Source organism: Streptopelia decaocto (genome assembly GCF_964273445.1).
Source record: "Streptopelia decaocto genome assembly, chromosome: 2".
NCBI lineage: Eukaryota > Metazoa > Chordata > Aves > Columbiformes > Columbidae > Streptopelia > Streptopelia decaocto.
The window spans coordinates 113,912,731-113,924,663 of NC_138655.1; the positions used below are offsets into that span (position 1 = coordinate 113,912,731).

Genomic DNA, 11,933 nt, shown 5'->3' on the forward strand with positions numbered 1-11,933 from the left:
TTCCTGAAGATAAGGACAGACACTTGCTGTCCACGAAACTAAGCCGAGAAGAGGGGGGGGGGGAAATCCATTGGCACTAAGTACAAACCTTATGTTGGTATTTGTATTTGTTACTCTACAGACATGTAAGAAAGAAAATTTTTGCAGTAAGAACAGAATCACTGGAACAACCTCCCCATGGATTCAGAAGAGCCCCCGACTGCTAGAGGTTTTCAAGATGAAACTGGACAGGATGCTAGATAATCTCATCTAAGCTCCTTTTCCCACCAAAGGTTGAACCAGGTAATCTTCCAAGGTCCCTTCCAACCAGGGCTCTTCTATAGTTCTGCGATTTTTGCAAGAGGCCTTAAGGTGTTAATTTTTTTGCATCTAGAAGATGTGACCACACCACAAGCAGAAGAGGGAAAGAGCAGCCTGAGCTGCTTGACAAAAGAGCTGGGCTTCACAGGCCTGAGCCTCAGCCTTGGTACCCCACCATCATCCTGCCACACACCCCACCTCCCCTTCCTACTTTTACTGAAAAGTTTTTTTGACAGAGTGCAAGTTCTGGCTTTCAGACCCTCTATGAATTTGCATTTACTCAACTGCAAAGTGTGCTTACAGGAAAAAAAAAAAAAAAAAAAAAAGTCTTCACATCTTCACAAAGTTACCGTTCAGGATTATAAAGCATAATGAAAACTAGTTGGAAAACCTCTGATGCAGCCTGTGCTGGGAAAGATGCACAACTGATCACTGCCCTCAGCTATTAGCAAACTTTCAAGCAAACAATCCAAGTAGAGGAGGCACCTTCAGCACACTCTGTGTATCGGCTGGTGATGCACACGCCTGCATCAAACTTCTTGATGTGGTCACCCAGTGGGTGCCTCAGCACCTTATAGCCAGAGAGAGCTGTCACAGGGTGTCGTGGAAGTCATGAGCTCAGTTTACATCCCAGAGGGTCAGGTCTGAGGCATGTGTGGATGAGGAGTGGAAAAAGTGCCCTTCCATATGGACCCAGGGTACAGGACAGCTCTGAGGTACATCTACCGACCTCGGCCAGAAGAAACATTTCCACTGGGGCTTCTTATCCTTCCCATGAAAAGACTTGCTGCCTTTGACCTGAACTTGCTTGCATTTTTGATCATGCTACCCTAACTCTTTTTTTTTGTGAGAAGCAGCTGTTGGTTTCTTCATCCCCCTGAGAAAATGGAGGACAATGGAGGTCAGCTGGAGGGGATGACTTGCATCCCCAGAAACAAGCCAGTTCTGATCCCCTGTCAACAAATCCCAGATTTGCCAAACCACATCTGTGAGAAATGTCACAGGTTTGGGCAAATTCACCCCACATCTGATACTTCAATCCAATTACATGTCATGCTCACCTCCACATTCATCATGTTAATCTCTTCTAAAATTACCCTCTAGTCCTCTGAATGAAAATACCTCCTTCCTCCACTTCAAACACTGTGATAAACATAGATCCTTGTAATATGAGAAAGAGGGTGAGGACCTTGCTGCATTTCATTATTTTTGTACTGCAGCGATGAATTTCAAAATAGCTTAGCAGTAGTAGTCATGCTTACTGATTTGGTATACATTCCCTTTGGTGCTCTTCAGAAATTTAGCACTTCTGGGCATGAGTGTGAATGTTTTGCATCGTGTTTTCCCTCCCCCATCCTTCAGCAGATTACATGATGACATTTTCTTGCTTTTTGTTTGTTTTGAATGAAGGCACAACCCTCTTCCCTTCCTGCACAACTGCTCCCTCAGTGCAAAGGCTGTGCAGGGCTGGAAGGCAGGAGGACTTTCAGCTTTAAACCTCACCTGGAAACAAGCAGTAATTTTCCCTGTTGTTAATGCCTGAAAGAACAAGCCCAAGAGGTCTCAAAGCTACTTGCTGTGAACTCGTCATGAAAACAAACAAACAAAATCAAACCCCAAAGCAAACACCGAACCAGCTTCAACTGGCATGAAAGTCTCCGAGATCTCAAATTAATACGCTTTACTGCTCTTTTACACAGTTTCAGTACAGTCTTCTTGACTTGCTGTGCATTATTCCTGGATTTTAAAAGCCAGGTTAGGCAGGGCCTACAACAGGAGTACCGCAACAAGGCAGTACTCCAGCTCCTGAGACCACTCCAGACTACCCAATATCACTCTGGGCGATGAGGGACAGGCATGAAGGAGCAGCTTACATACACGAGGGTGGCTGTGCACAAAGTAGATCAGCAAGCAGGTGCCCATCAGTGTAGCTCTTCAGAGCATCCACCTACTGTCAGACTAAATAGATCACAGAACAGTTTGAGTTGGAAGGGACCTTCAAAGCTCTTCTAGTCCAACCCCCCTGCAATGAGCAGGGACATCTTCAACTAGATCAGGTTGCTCAGAGCACTGTCCAGCCTGGCCTTGAATGTCTCCAGGGATGGGGCATCTACCACCTCTCTGGGCAACCTGTGGCAGTGTTTCACCACCCTCATTGTATTACAAAAAATTTCTTCCTCATATCTAGCCTGGATCTCCCCTCTTTTATTTTAAAACAATCACCCCTTGTCCTATCACAACAGGCCCTGCTCAAAAGTCTGTCCCCATCTGTCTTATAGGCCCCTTTTAAGTACTGAAAGGCTGCAATAAGGTCCCCCCAGAACCTTCTCTTCTCCAGGCTGAACAACCCAAACCCTCTCAGCCTGTCCTCACAGGAGACATGTTCCAGATCTCTGATCACCAGGCAAGAGTTTGGGTCATAGCTGGAGACTTCAGCAACATGTGTGCAACATCCACCGAGCACGCAGAGCACCCTGAAAATACACCCCATGGATTTAATGAGGCTCAAGTGCTGGTGGGCCCCGTGCAGTGATGTATTCTTGCTTGTAGAAGCAAGAGATTCATTTATCTAACTGATTTATCAACTAAAGTTGATTCACCTGGGCAAAGATTGGTTTGCAAGGCATTTTATCAGTTCCCAGGGTACACAACCAGAGCCAAGAGGGAGACCACGGAGTTCAGACAAAGAAGGCGGCAGTTTCTGGACCTAGCTGAGGCCATTTTACAGCTGCAAAACTCCACCAACCTCAGCAATGCTAGCACAAGCAAGAGGAAATTCCTCCCTGAGATGCTGAGTATGACTTTTCCCAATGTATACTTTTTTCCTGCATCATGTTGATTTTTTTCTGTTCCCATATTCTGCGCCCCCTCCCCAGGAAAGCTTAGTAGGCTTGTCTGTGGATGCACATTACTCTCATTTCTTTCCAGCTTCTCACATTATCACAAATAGGATCAAGTACAGAAAACAATTGCATCGTACTTGCCCAGTGTGATTGATGGCACATATACATGCAATAAAACAGAACAAAACCAAATACTTACATCAGGCTCTTTTTAAACTTCAAAGAATCAGAGTAACCTTTCACAGCACCCAGCACAACTGAGTATCTGTTTGCTAAAGTGCATGGAAACAAAGCACCATGCAGCTTAAGAGCAAAAATAAAACTGCCTGTGCCATGCTCTGCATACACAGTGGCCAGCTTGGGCTAATGCAGGCTTATTTCCTAAGTCACTTTCTCTGCCTAGCTTGTTTAATAAGCCAACTGTTTGTTTGCCAAATGCTGAAGATGCAGAAGTGACAGAGAATTAACACTTTACTGGTCGAGATAAAATAAAACAATAAAAAAATTTTAAACCGAAACAAACCCAACACATTTTATATATATGTAAATAAATAAAAACTACCAAAGTCACTTTTCTTCCAAAACTCGATTATTAGAATAATCCTGAGGCTAGTGATAATCAATGTTGTCTCTTTCCTCAGCAGGTCTGTCTGCCTCTGCCCCCTACTCCAATGCCGAATCCCACCAGACTTCACCCTAAGACGCGCTCCAGCCATCCAGCTGCTCACAAAAGAAGAAGAGTGGTGGCGAAAAGGGAAGTGCACGATACCTGAACTAGTGAAGCAGTCGAGGAATACTGAGAGATGTTAGGCTGAAGCCATCAGTTTAACATCTGAATACCCCCGCTGGGCTACCCCTCTGTTTTGGCTATCAAACAGCAATGGCTGTGAGATGACAGATGTTTCCCATGCAGGAGCATCAGGCTCCGAGCAGCCCACAGCAGAGGTATCCTCCACCGCAAACACCATACTGCAGCACAGGACACCACATCACTGCCACCGTCTGCCTTGTGTGCCTGACCTTCGCAACCACACCGACAAGAGCCATTATTCAGCATATTACTGGAAAAGAACAGAGCTCTCAGCACTGCCAGAAATAATGGTTCATCAGCACTTCCCTCCCCACGATACCCCTTTTGCAAAAGTCAAAGTCCCCTGCCCCTATTCATTTCCAGCTGGAAGTCTGAATAGAAACCAGAGGGAAAAGTTAGTTTTCCAATGCAGTAAACTAAATGCCAGACCAGCTGGAATAGATTTCATATGTAGAGAGGAAAGGGTGAGCGTTATTAAACCCTTATTGCATTCTTACATTTCTGGATCAAGCAGAAAGTTAAGCAAGAGAGACATCCCCATCACCGTTGCCCAATTACCTTACTAAACAAACGAATGCAAAACCAAAACCACAACATCAAAAAACCTCTCACCTTCTCAGCCATTAACACCAGAAGCACCATCCCACCTGACCACACCACAAACAGACCTTGCTCCATGCCCACTAACTCAGTGAAATGAGGGACCCACCAGGTGCAGGGACAGCACAGCCTCCCCAGGCAGCTGCCCTATGTCTCATGCCCCCAAGGATGAGTGGTTCCTCTGGCTCAGCAGATGCCCTGTGACTGCTTCTTAATGAGCTGTATCACCCTCGTGGGACAAGCCATGACATACCACTCTCCTTACACAGCCCAAATCATCCTGACTGTACTCTTCAGCATTTTTGATGAGCGGATCTGAGGGAGAACGGACTACAGCCCAATCAAGACTTTCTAGAGAAGAGGCGCTGGCAGATCTCTACTTGCAGCTCTGAGAAAACAGATGCAGCACTGTATCTTGCCTTCCAAAGTGGCAAGAAGATGCTCTGGGAAACACCATAAGAAACTGGGTACATACAGAGCCACCCTTACCTGCTACTTCTCCTCTGCTTCTGACGGGAAAGGCAGTTCACTGAGATTTGTTCAAAAGGCTCTTGACAGAGAAACAACCTTTGACCAACCATTAACAGAACCAACATGACTGACCATAACATCTCAGTCTTCCCTGCACAGCTGTGTGTGTCCTCATACCTCCTTAGGAGGTCCACCACCTTTCAAGATCTACAGTGACTTTATCAAGGGACGCTCACTACAGTCCTAGCATTAAGATTCAAGCAGGGTTCCCTGCAAGAAACTGGAAACATTTAATAATCCTGGGAAGGAGCCTGTCCCCACTAGGATCACAACAGGACTCTAGAGTGCCCAAACCCCAAAAGCATTAATCTACCACCCCACATAAAGCTGGGCCTACAGGTCAGGTGCTGCTTCTTACCTGTTCTCCAGCAGCGTCATGCACACAACCTCCCGCACGCCTGGGTTGTTGGCTTTCTCAATGGAGCAGCTTTGCAGGTTCCAGGTAGCCACCCTCAGGACGGGTCTGCCATCTCTCACCCCCACAAACATCTCCACAGAGGGGCGAGTGGATATGATCTGGGTTGGACCCCCAGGCGGAAAGTCCAGGTCTTCGCTCTGGAGGCTCAGGGAAGTGGGGCTGGGGTGAGGCTTGGCTGTGAAGTTGAGGCCACCGTTGGTGTTTGTCGAAGGGGGACGGGACCGCTCTGCAAAAATCTGATGTCTGATTTTGTCCAGAAAGGAGGAATTGATGCAGTCCATTCTCACCAGGTCCTCGATACTTTTGAAGGGCCCATGCTCTTTACGGTAGTCCACAATGCTGTTGGCGATCTTCTCAGTGATGCCACGGATGCTCATGAGTTGGGCTGGGGTGGCAGTATTAATGTTGATCTTGGTGGCAGAGAGGTGATGCTCAGAGGCCAGATCCTTGCGCAGGGAGCTGGGCGAGTGCTGTGCTGAGCTGCCCTTGCTGCTCACACAGATCTCAAACTTTACCTGCTCCAGCTTGGCTGCCCCCACTCCACTCACCAGCGCTAGGTCCTCCACTTTCTTGAAGCCGCCGATGTACTCCCGGTACTCCACGATGTTCTGGGCCACCACCCGGGTGACCCCAGGGAGGGTCATCAGCTCCTCCTCCGTGGCCGTGTTGATGTTGAGCCTCTCCTGGTTGACGAGGATGTTGCTGAAGTTGCACGCCGCGCTGAACTTGCGGCTGTGGCACAGGTCCGCCGGGTCGCGGGGGATGGAGCGGTGGCAGCCCAGGCTGCCCCCCATCTCACCGCCTCCGGCGCCGCCGCGCCGGGCCGCCGCCGGAGCCGGGGAAGCGGGCGAGGGGCGCTGCCGGGGCTGCCCGCCCGCGACTCATGGACCCCCGCGGGAGGCCGGCGAAACCCCGCGGCTCCGCGCCAGGGGACGACGGACCGCGGCGGCTGCAGACACTCTGCGGACAGACCCGATACAAGCCCGGTCAGTTGGACCCCGGTAGCCCCGCGGAGGGGCCCCAAGTCCTTTCCTTCTCCTCCTCCGGGGGACACCACCCCGCCCTCGGACCGCAGGCGCAACCGCTCCGCTGCAGCTCCCGACTACCGCTGCCCCGCGCCCCGCCGGCGGTAGTAGTAGCTCGGCGGGAGCTCCCGCCCCCTCGGCCGGGCGAGGCGGGGCCGGGCGCCGCCGCCACCGCCTCCCGGGGGGGTGTCACCCGCGCCGTGCCCGCCCCCGCCCGGCGGCAGCGGAGTCCGGCCGGCGCTGCGGTGGGGGTGGCCGCCCCCGCGGGACTCACTCCGGCATCCTGGCCCCGGCTCCGTCCCGAGCGCCTCCCTGGGGTGGGGGAGGATGAGGAGGGGCGACCTCCGCCTTCCCCGCACGGGCAGTCACCCGCGAAAGGTGGGGTCAGGCACGTAGGGCCCAGGGCGACCCAAAATGGCCCTACGGCTGTCACCTTGCGTTAAGGGCGGGCTTTTCTCTTCCTCCAGGTGCATGGGACGCCGGGGTCTCAGGTGCTCAGACGCTCTTTGCAGCATTCCCATCCTTGAAGTTTCTTGAGCTCGCCTGCCTGCAGCTGGCAGGGCATAAGTGTGTTTTCAAACCTCATGAGAGCCTCATCAGTCATCTCCACTGTTTTTTTGTTTGTTTGTTTGTTTTGGGTTTTTTTTGTTGTTGTTTGGGGGTTTTGTTTGTTTGTTTTTTGCTGGTGCAGTCACTATGCTTTCGTACATCTGAGTAAAGTCTGCTTCTTTTCATTTTATGTTTTTCTTTTTCACATCTCAAGCAATCGTGAAAGTGCTCAACAATCTCAAACTCCCCACTGAACGATGCTTTTGAACATATTAGATCTGCGTACTAGGTCTGCCTCAGCCCGTTGCCCCTGGTTTGCTGTATGCCTAGCCTTTCCCTGACACACAGTATCACCATTCTGCACCAAGATCATGGTTATGTATCACCCATGTGCCTGAGTTCACTTTAACATAGTTCACTCCTGCCCTGAGAGCTGCAGCAGCCCACCACAGTCTGTGTTGATAAAGCTGCTGAAGTATTTACACGGCTTCTACTGCATTGAGTCCCATGCTGCGCTGTCTGCAATGCTACCTGTAGCCAAATTAGCTCATTTGAAATTAGCTTAACTGTGCCCACACAGGAGTGACTGCAGTGTCAATGAATCCAAAATGTAATCGGTGGGTGTAATTGAAAGGAAGAGGGAGGAAAGCTGAAAGAAAGAGCAACATGCAGTTACAGATGCCAGCTGTGCACCCTGGTGCTTCCTGATGCTGACAGTATACATGTTTCTTTTAGCCAGATAGAATATGGTGCACACATGTATTTTCAACATCAAGACTCTTGGTTTGCCCTCTAACAAAAATTAAACAGCTTGTAATAGCAGCTTATACATTTATTTTTCATGGCAAGTTAATGGGAATTATTTGTTTCACCTGAACTAAAAGGTTGAATTTGTTCAGCTTCTTGGAGAAGCAGAATGCGATGTGCATAGGGGAGTGCAGGCTGTACCCAGCTTTGAGATTGCACAGGGGCACTGCTGCTTTAACATTTGCACTAGATATTCTGCTGCACTTCACACATTTCTCTTCTGTTCGCCTGAGCAATAGAGTTAGTAAATTATCATTACGGGAATGGGTATTGGCTGCATTAGTCTATTGGCTCTTTGCTGACTGTTGGAGTGGAGAAAGTGCTCGCTTAGGTGATTAAATGCTTCCATGTCTACTGGAAAGTGCTCTGTGCACTGCGATAACAGCAGCCAATGCAGCAGAAGTCATGCTGGGCCTAATCCTGCTGGGATCATACCAGCACAGAGCTGAAAACAATTAACCATTGAAACTAGTATTCTTTGTGAGGCAATATGATTACGGTAATAGCTCCACAAGCTGTTATCTCAATGGAGATACTCTTCTGCTTTCTACAGCAGGTTGTTTCTAATTGATCCAGGCTCATTAAATAAGTTTTGAAGCTAAAAAACACCAAAATCCATCTGAGGCATCATCTACGTTGCAGGCAGCGCTAGGTTTTCTGTGTTTCAGAGAGAAGGCAGGAACATCTCCAGAAAGAAAATAACAGATGTCCCTCTCATCCAGCACTTTCTGTTGTCAGTAGCTACTCAACATTTTTTGAATCTGCAGCACCAAGATTACTTGCAAGGCTGGTTGCAGCTGAGAGAGTGGAACTCAGAGGGATGCAATGAGTTTCCCATCACCTAAACCAGAATATGACCCATGCTAATGTGAGCTGCAGGGACAAGAAGGGCTCTTATCATTCCGTTAACCCCTTACCCTTATTTATGTTGTCAACACTATGAAAATAACAGTTGCAGGGAGTTTACTGAGCTCTGAGTCAATTTTTGACACATCTTGGTATTTTTGGGAAGTGCCAAAAGATGTGAAAAGGTACAGGTTTGGTTTATGTGTAAAAAAAAAAAAAAGATGAATCAACTGGCTTGACATCAATGTTAGGCAATCCATTAACACGAGAAAGCTAAAAATAGGGTGCAGTCAGTAAATTATTGAAAAAACAATGGCGAAATTATTGACAACCAGCGTAGGCAGCAGAAGGTAAATCTTGTGTAACCCATGTAGACACTAGATTTTATCTTTGATCCAATCCCAAGCTCACTGTATTTAAATTTATTCAAGAAGTGATTGATCATGGTCTACTGGTAGGCGTTGGCTGGCAGGTAGCCTGCCTGCCTGCTTGGCTCCTAAGGTGGCAAGTGGCCACAAATCCAGGATTCCTGGATCTCCTTCAGCACCAACAGGATAGAAGGCTCCAAGACACTGTGGGTGGCTTATTCCTCAGGATCCGCAGCTCGCTGCCTGCCGAGCAGCTGGCTGCCTGCCAGGCCTGGCTTAAAATCCTCTCAGTAGAGGCAAATTTGAGTTTTGCTGCTTTGAGGATGCGAATCTGGAAAGGGCCTTACAGGGCCAGGCAGGCTTCCATGGTGAGAGGGAAGGGGAGGACGCCTGCAAAAGGCCCTCAGGAGTAGCCATCACCCATCATGCAGAGTGTTTTCTGTATCACTGTAAAGTGTTGCAAAAAAGGGCAACAAGGGAGCAATGGTTTTATCACCACCAAGCATTCCAGGGATGGGACACCTCTGCTGTGAGGACAGGCTGAGAGAGTTGGGGTTGTTCAGCCTGAAGAAGAGAAGGCTCCAGGGAGACCTTATTGTGGCCTTTCAGTACTTAAAAGGAGCCTGTAAGAAAGATGGGGACAGACTTTTGAGCAGGGCCTATTGTCATAGGACAAGGGGTGTTGGTTTTAAACTAAAGGAGGGGAGATCCAGGCTGGAGGAAGAAATTTTTTATAATACAATGAGGGTGGTGAAACACTGGCCCAGGTTTCCCAGAGAGGTGGTAGATGCCCCATCCCTGGAGACATTCAAGGCCAGGCTGGACGGGCCTTTGAGCAACCTGATCTAGCTGAAGATGTCCCTACGCATGGTAGGGGGCTTGGACTAGATTACCTTTGAAGGTCCCTTCCAACCCACACTATTCTATGATTCTATGATCTTGGGCTTGCTTTGCCACTTCCTAGAGCCCTCTGAGGCTGAACAACTTGTACCCTGTCCCCACAAGCATCTAGTAAAACAGGTTCCTGGACAGCTCAGTGGCATGGGAACAAGCAGCCGGCTACGCAAGTAACCCATGGATATGGTAGTATGATCTGCTTGCCAGATCTGAAGTCCTCAAATTAGTCTTCCCTGCAGGAATTGTTCAAAGTGGAAAGAAGAAAACTAAACTTTTCCACACAAAGGAGGTTCTCCACTGTGTAAAGCCTTTAAATGCAATGTTTAAGGAGTACATGGAATTGCTTGAACCTATAACGATGCAGTGGATGCAGATATTGCTGAGCAATGTCTTTTGACTTATGTCAGGCAAAGAATCAGCCTAGAGGACAGTATATTTTAAAGGCTTAATTTCTCAGCATTTTAAGATGGTCTTAAAAAGATCTATTAATCTATTTTCACATTTCGCCAAATGCATTATCGACATTGCAGAGACTCTAAACAAATAAGCTCTGTTTCATGAGGAGGGCTAGAAGGAGCCAGGAGATGTTGCTCAACAGAATAACACAGTTTGCCTCCAGTTTGCCTTTGCAATTGCAATTCCTACCAGCCCACCACGTGACAGCAGAGCCTTTTCCAGCTCTCGCTGACACGGCCTTTGGGAGCTAGGGGCTTGGTGCTGAGGAGAGTCACCCTCCTAGGGACTGTGTTTTCAGACCTGCCTCACTGGGGTCTTAACGGGCAAGAACTGAAAAATGCAGCTGGTTAACTGTAATTCCCGTATTTTTATTTAAAGGAGATATTAAAATAATTGTTTCCCTTCTGAGAGGACATATTCAGTAACACTTGTAACAGATGCCCAAGGCAGAAGGCAGACAGTGTTTTCAGGAAGACAAGTAATAACATGGAGGAGTCAGCAACTTCATGACCAGTGGGACTTATGAGGTCAGATATCTGATGGCTCTTTCCTCTGTTGATTTTCTGATGTATAATAATAATAATGCTGAGTATCCATCCATTTCTCAGAGGGGTCACTAATTTGGATGTCTCTGTTCTACATGGCCACCAAATTTTGTGGTACTCCTAGGAACCCTGTATTTTTTGAAACATTTAACCTCTCTGTCAAATTTGCTTGAAATTAGCCCACACGCTAATAAAATCCCTGGGGAGGGATGATGAGCAGAATAGCAGAGCACACAACCACGTGAGTTCTTTCTTAGGAATCCAATGTCTATGTCATGAGCTCCTTTTCCTGTAAGGCATTTTACATATGGCTGCCAAACTTGTTGCAAAAAGATGAAGTGATGTCACCGGTGCTGGGTTGCCAAGTGACGAGTGTCACATCCTACAGAGAAAAACAGTCAGAAGGGTGAGCAGAAGTGACTCATCCTTATACCTTGATTAGTGTTAGGAAATCCATGCCTGAGCCTCTGCTATGGGAAGCCTAAGGAAAAGGAACTTCTCTAACAGTTAGGGCTTCATCTTGGTTGGTGTTGGGTCTGAAACCCAGGCCTCTCCCTGCCCCAGAAGATCCCAAGCAATGGCTCTCCATTCTGTCTTGTCAGTGCATGGTGGGACAGCTCATCCTGGAGGGAAAAGGGAGGAACCCATCTTAGAGATATTTTCCAGCAGAGCTCTGCATGTGATTTCCTGCTTCTACAGACAGCAGTGGGATTTGATTCTCATCCCCCACATCTGAGGTGACACTGTTAATTACTAAGGTATCCCTTGGGACATAGGGGTGGAAAGAAATCCACCTTCACCCCAGGCAGGGTCACCAGGGCCATGCATGCAGAAGTTTGCCTGCTCCAGGCCTTCACTGGTGGCATCTCTTGAAATTCCCAGATGAGAGACGTGTGACACAATAGACCTGTGTCACAACTAATGTTTTCTTTGAGGC

General features: G+C 48.2%; 1 protein-coding gene across 1 annotated transcript in view; it reads right to left on the bottom strand.

The window, feature by feature from the left end:
* Window positions 1-6,620, bottom strand: part of EEPD1 (endonuclease/exonuclease/phosphatase family domain containing 1) — a 65,194-nt gene extending 58,574 nt beyond the window's left edge. Inside the window, exon 1 of the mRNA XM_082044472.1 lies at window positions 5,444-6,620. Coding sequence (XP_081900598.1) covers window positions 5,444-6,297 — 854 coding nt within the window. The 5' untranslated portion in view covers window positions 6,298-6,620. The remainder of the gene's footprint in view (window positions 1-5,443) is intronic.
* Between the last annotated feature and the right edge of the window lie 5,313 nt (window positions 6,621-11,933).